The sequence below is a fragment of the Monopterus albus genome, unplaced genomic scaffold (genome assembly GCF_001952655.1).
Source record: "Monopterus albus unplaced genomic scaffold, M_albus_1.0 scaffold39.1, whole genome shotgun sequence".
NCBI lineage: Eukaryota > Metazoa > Chordata > Actinopteri > Synbranchiformes > Synbranchidae > Monopterus > Monopterus albus.
This window is the reverse complement of record NW_018127919.1, coordinates 1,339,468-1,345,702: the sequence shown is the minus strand read 5'-3', so window position 1 is coordinate 1,345,702 and position 6,235 is coordinate 1,339,468. Positions and strand designations below refer to the sequence as shown.

At 36.5% G+C, this 6,235-nt stretch overlaps 1 protein-coding gene across 2 annotated transcripts in view; it reads left to right on the top strand.

Moving 5' to 3' along the window:
- Positions 1–1,364: 1,364 nt before the first annotated feature.
- The window catches only part of LOC109959567 (histone acetyltransferase KAT5), a 10,965-nt gene continuing 6,094 nt past the window's right edge, over positions 1,365–6,235 (top strand). The window contains exons 1-8 of one of the 2 annotated variants that reach the window (XM_020599028.1): positions 1,365–1,429; positions 1,510–1,576; positions 2,844–2,912; positions 3,058–3,194; positions 3,415–3,480; positions 4,111–4,179; positions 5,023–5,193; positions 5,276–5,350. In XM_020599028.1, the coding sequence (XP_020454684.1) occupies positions 1,400–1,429; positions 1,510–1,576; positions 2,844–2,912; positions 3,058–3,194; positions 3,415–3,480; positions 4,111–4,179; positions 5,023–5,193; positions 5,276–5,350 (684 nt within the window). In that variant the 5' untranslated portion in view covers positions 1,365–1,399. The remainder of the gene's footprint in view (positions 1,430–1,509; positions 1,577–2,843; positions 2,913–3,057; positions 3,195–3,414; positions 3,481–4,110; positions 4,180–5,022; positions 5,194–5,275; positions 5,351–6,235) is intronic. The other variant, XM_020599029.1, reaches the window with a different exon arrangement.

The following is a 6,235-nucleotide window of genomic DNA, read 5'->3' as shown; positions in this document are numbered from 1 at the left end:
CTGAATAAACCAGTACGGTTATTTTTAAAAAAATCTAAAGCGGTCTGCTTCGTCTTATTGTGAGTTCCTGGTTTAAAAGAGCCGGAAGAGGCTTCATAGAGAAACAGAAGCTTATACTACCATCACACATGCAGCTGATGCTGAAATGCCCCTGATGTGCTCTGAGTTCCTTATGAGCACTACCAGACTTGTTATACATTTCTAGCTATGTTTGCAGTCAGTACGCTATCCTTCAGGTGAAAATAAGGTCTCACAACTGAACTGGGGTCAAGGGCAGAGAAGAGAACACACAAGGAAAATCAGGTCTGAAGGTTAATGCCTCTAGCCTCACAGCAACAGCACTTTAAAAATGTACTTTTGTTTAAACTGTAGAAGCAATACAACATCACCACTGGCTCTCCAGTTTGATGAATGTAATGTAACAGTCCATTAAATTTCCACATGCAAAACAATGTCAGTGCTTTTCAGTGCTGTATTGTATAACAGTCAGTGTTGCCCATATATTAATTTCCATTTATTTTTATAGAAATAATTTAAAATGCTAAAATACACCAATCACTATAACCGCTAACAAATATCCTTTTAAATTCACTTAGTGATATTTTTACTCACCAAGTGCATACATTTTTTAGTATTTCACATTTCATTTACATTATTACATTTTTGTCAATACTTCCAAACACAGCCTAGATTTAGGGTTAGTATAGAGTCCAAATAATATTGTAAAGTAATTTTTAAACAAAATAAAATTATGATAATAATGTCACATTTCTACAAATTTTACACATTTTTGCTCAATGAGAAACAAAAGGACAGGATCGAGCCATTGGTATTTAAGACTAAATGGATTTTGTGGTATCTAAATTAACCACACAGTAAACCTGCTAGAACATAACTACATCCACATACATACATACATCCTCAGTGCCCTTCCTAATCACTTCCACCTTGCTTCTTCAATTTCCACTGCTCACAGTGGTTCTAGATGTACATCTCACTATTTAACATAATACAGGTAGATGTGATTATTGTGGTAGGCAAGGAACAATAGAACATGTATTTAAGGACCATCCAAGATACAATCAAGAGTGACAAAGATTAAAAATGCACATTAAAGAGCATAAAATAAGGTTTTGAATAAAGTATATATTACAAAGGGACTCCGGAGCACAGTGTTTAGATGTATTTTTCTTTTCTGAAGGATACTGGCTTAATAAATAGAATATGACAGTTTGGTAGAGAATCTTGACCTGCATTGTTATTCTAAAGGTGGCGGTATTGCATCTTACGTATCTACCAGCCGCAAAAAAAACAGATAAAGAAGAAGAATCTCGCTGCTTGATTTCACCTTTGATCTGGACCGGCATTTTCCCACAACACCCTGCTCCTGCTCTCTCAGATGACGAAAATGGCGGACAACGCAACATCGGTAGGTTTCCAAAATTTGTTATTATGGTTTCGAGACATCGACTTGGTTGAGGGTGGAAATTAACGTATTGTTTTTGACAGGTCGAGATTGTTGAGGGCTGTCGCCTTCCCGTTCTTCGTAAAAACCAAGAACACGAGGACGAATGGCGTAAGTATTTATCGGTTGTTCTTCCAGTGCTAGGCTAGCTAAAGCTAATGCTTACTAGCGAGACTCCGCTGTTTGTTAACAGCCGCCGCGGCTCCTAGTTACAGCGCTGTAAACACCTTTCTCACAGGGGACAGATGGAGTTGGACAGTAGTCAATACTGATGTGATTGCTTAGTAAATCCACTGCGACCCTCAACAAAAAAATTAAACAGTCAACTTTTGTAGACTACTATATAAAATACACTTTATGGGCGCAGACGAACCATCACCCGCCTGACATCAGATTGTTGAGAAATCTGGAACCGAATTGTACAGAAAAAAAGGAAATACTGGTTATTTGCAGGAATTCAGATTGGCTCATTTATAAAGTGTGTGGGCCAAAGTGATCGTGGTTGACCCCATTTGTTTTGAGCAAAGTAACAGCTACAGTAAAACCAGCCCGGCATCTCGGTGACACATCGGTGAAAATATTGTTGTTACGCTTGACAGAGATCGTTATGGCCTGTCAGTCAGCACAAACACACGCATTTTATCAAAAAGCTACTTTAGCTTTACATCCAAGGGGATTTTGTAAGGTGTTTTCCAAACCTTTTGGCTTAATTTTTTTTTACCTTAAATCAAATTTTTGACTTTAAATCAAAGCAATAACTATTTACCATGTCGTCACAGGTTGCATGTGTTCTGAGTAAAGAGATGTGCCAATCCTAGAGTTTTTTTTATTTAATTGTATTAGAGTTTTGAAGGGGTACAGCTGTTCACTCTTGCAAAATAAGCTAAAAACATAATTCCGGTAGTTAGACACTTAAATTTAAATTCATCTTATCTTGCGACAAAGCTTTCAGCCAGCATTCATTATTTTATTTTTTCCCATGAATTGGTCCTTTATAAAATGTCAGGAGATTGTGATAAATGGCCGTGAGAATTTCCCAGAGCTGTATAAAGTCTTCAGATTTCATGTGTTGTCTGAACAACTGTGTGAAACCCACGTCTGAGAAGCTGGAACAGTGGTGTTTTTGTTGTTGTTGTTGTTGTTGTTGTTTTTTTACATAGTTTTTTTTTTTATTGTGCATTTTAATTTTTTGCTGATCAACTAATTGATTATTTGTCTATTTGTTTCAGCAATACTAGTTTAGTGTGAACTATAAGAAACCTCTGTCAGTTATAAAGCATTGTAGTAAAGCTATAATGTTTTGTAAGTTACTTGATAGATGTCCTCCACAATATTTTTGTTCATTTGAGTACAGTTGGGGGCTCTGCTTTTCTTACAGCATTGGCTGAAATTCTAAGTGTGAAGGAGGTCTCTGGGAGAAAGCTTTACTATGTTCACTACATTGACTGTGAGTATAAATTGTGTCCCTTCTTGCTTTTTCTTTGACAGTTAAACTGTTGTAGTCACTTTATATGCTATATTATTTTACACAGCGATGTCACTGCAGATGTGTTCCTGTGTAAAATTGTGTCTATATGTGTCTGTGTTAAAAGTCAACAAGCGTCTGGATGAGTGGGTCACAGTGGACCGGCTGGATATGAAGAAGCTTCAGTTCCCTAAGAAAGAAGCTAAAACACCAACCAAGAATGGACTTCCTGGCTCCCGACCCAGTTCTCCAGAGAGAGAAGTGGTAAGTGTCTTCTAAGCTACCAGTTGTTTATCTTAGACCCTCAAACATTGCTCAGCTTTGCCAATATAATTTTACCAGTGCTAAAGTACTATTTTACACAGTATGAGCCTAGATTTGAAAATCCCAGCTGGTTTTATGGGTGTAATAGCAATAGTAATTTAAAAGTAAAAGATGACCTCAATTAATGCATTTGGGTGCTGTTTTTTGTTTTTTTTTTAAGATGAATGAGAGGACACCTATTTTAAATGAGAGTACACCGCCTTTTGTGTTGCCTCAAGATATCCAAGTTAGTGTTTTTTTTATTGATGACTGTCTCAATTACTGTTATGGATTTTGCTGTGATAACATGTATTGTTAGATCATAACAAGGTAGATTAATATTTGTTGTAAATAAAAAAATACTACAAACAGCTTAAAACTAGTCTTTATTCAAATGTTGTGTTTCTATATATTTCCAGCATGATTGGTTTCCTGGGCAGAAAAATTCAGAAGAGCTACAAGATTTTAATAACAACCATTTGCATTGTCACTTTACTAATGTCCTAAAATATGTGGTATTCTACTTGAACAACCATGTGTTTAAAAACTAGAGAATATAGGATGTCTTTGTTAACGGTTTGGCCACAGGAATATCCTCACTGCTTTTACATTCAACCCAGCCTTGTCTCTTTAAGATAGTCTTAGTAAAACATTCAAGGAGTGTATGTTACAGAGAAATCTCATCGTTTTTTCTTTAGAAACACTGATGTCCACAGATTTTGTTTTTAAATTTTTGTATTCACACTAATTTTGATTCAACAGAACTGTTTATTTTAACCATGTCGTAATAATTATTCAAGATACCTGAGTATTAACCTGAGGGTTAACACGAATGTCAGTTAACCCCTTTCCTTCGTTTCCTTTCTGTTCAATTCAGAGGAAGAGTGTAGATCTCAACCTACAATCTGCCACAGCCCCTTCCAGAGGCAAAACCCTCCCCACACCGGTACAAATTTGAATTTACCAGCTCTAGAAATAACTGAGACTTTGTTTAAACCTGGTGTTTACATGCATCTTGTATGATCATACAGCTGCTGGGTCATGCTGATCAGAATTGAAATAATAATAATAATAATAATAAAGAATAAACAGCCATGAAACTGTAAAGGAAGATGCTGATCCAGTTGTGCAGATTAAATCTGGAAGCGATTTAAGTGTATCCAGATGTTTGTAAGGTGTACTGACTGGACTTGTCAAACCACATTTCAGCGTCAAATCTGTCAATGCTATTTGTGTGTTGTAATCTCTTTTAGTAGTGCTGAAGATTGATTATTCAGTGGGATTTATTTAGTGTCCTGCAGGTATTAACTGAAATACAAAAAGTTGTATGTATCTCATGAAATGCTGAAAAGACAAACAATGGGAGGGAAAAAACAAAAAAATGTAGTTGCAGTGCACCCCAGTGCAGGTAGAGCTGTGCTCATTCCATCTTAATACCAGGCTTAAATGAGGTATCATTTATACTGGACTAGTTTAACCTGGATAGAACTAGAAACGATTAAAAACCAGTTTAATTTGTTATGCTGTGTCTATTAAACAGACAGTCTTGGCTCTGAAACTGAACCAAGTGCAGATGATGCACCTTGATTTGATACCAATATGGCACTCCTTCATGAAATACAACTGGAGTACCCAGCTTTTAATTCTTACTTTGGTTTGAATTTTGAATACATGCATCTGGTTTGGCTGGAAGAAAAAGAATAGTTTGGAAAATTGTGATTCAGTTTGGTGTTTGGTCTGTCTGTGCTGATTTTAAGCCAAACGTCTTACAAGTGTTTTCTTGCTGCAGAAAAGGAAAGTAGAGGCCGTCCCCCTGGCGACTCAGGTAGCCCCAGCCATCCCTGTGCCCTCCCTGCCAAGTTCCACTGAAGCCTCTCAGGCATCTGTTTTTCCTGCTGTGAGGGAGACCAAGCCCTTTAAGTCCCGTGAAGACCATGACCAGCTCTCCTCGCTCACAACGGTAAAGAACAACAACTTTCTAAAATGAGTTGGTCTTTTCTCATTGAATTATGTGTAACTTCTTCTTTCTTGTATGCTGATAGAATGGCACCGCTCGACGGCTCATCCCTTCACAACCTGGGAGGAAGAGGAAGGCCAACTGTGGGGGAACAGACGAAGTATGTAGCCTCAGTATATTTCATCTTTCCACTCAGATTGTTTTTCTTATTTTAAATTTACACCATGCCATCTTTTTGATTTTGTAGTTGCATGATTTGATCCTTTTAGTTTGAGTCTAGTGAATTAAAATGTCAGAAAACATTAAATAAAAGTTTTTTTTTTTTAAGACTAATGTCAGTGCTTTCTCATTCTCTATTTACTGTTAAGTGAGAAGTTTGTCTCTTTATTTTTCACCATGCTCATTTTTATATAGTTATTATAGAAACTCCTAGTATATGAATATGTTCACAATATTTAGTTTATTTCAGTAACTGTACTTGCAGGATTTGTTTGCCAGGATGTTTAAAAAAAGGATGTTGGATGATTCATCGTCCTGTTGTTGGGTTCTGTTTCTGAGCCTAACATATATTTTGTTATGACTGATCTTTAGTTTTAGTGTTAAATTATTGAATCATGAATTTCAGACTAACAAACAAGCAGAATGAACTATAGCATACCAGCAGGTATTATGGATCAGTGTTGTGCGTTCATACATCTTAATTTTCAACATCCAGTTTTTGAATTATTTTAGTCCAGCATTTTCAGTCATGTGTGTTTAGTTTTGTATTAGCCATTTGTTGTGCTGTATTTGGACATTCAGTGCTGTGACTCCATTATCTGCTGTAACTGTACAATGAGTAGTGCTTACACTACATGTCTGTGAATAATTTGCAGCCAGAAAACAAATCCTCTTCATAGTCTTATTGAACAGAGATCCTACTCATGTGATTCTGAATTTCAAAATCTCTGATCCTTTACCAAAATAATCTAAAATGTGTGTTCTTTGTTTTTTGAGAGGTTGGTGGCGTAACCCAGCTGAGCTGAATACGCATCACAAGGCAGTT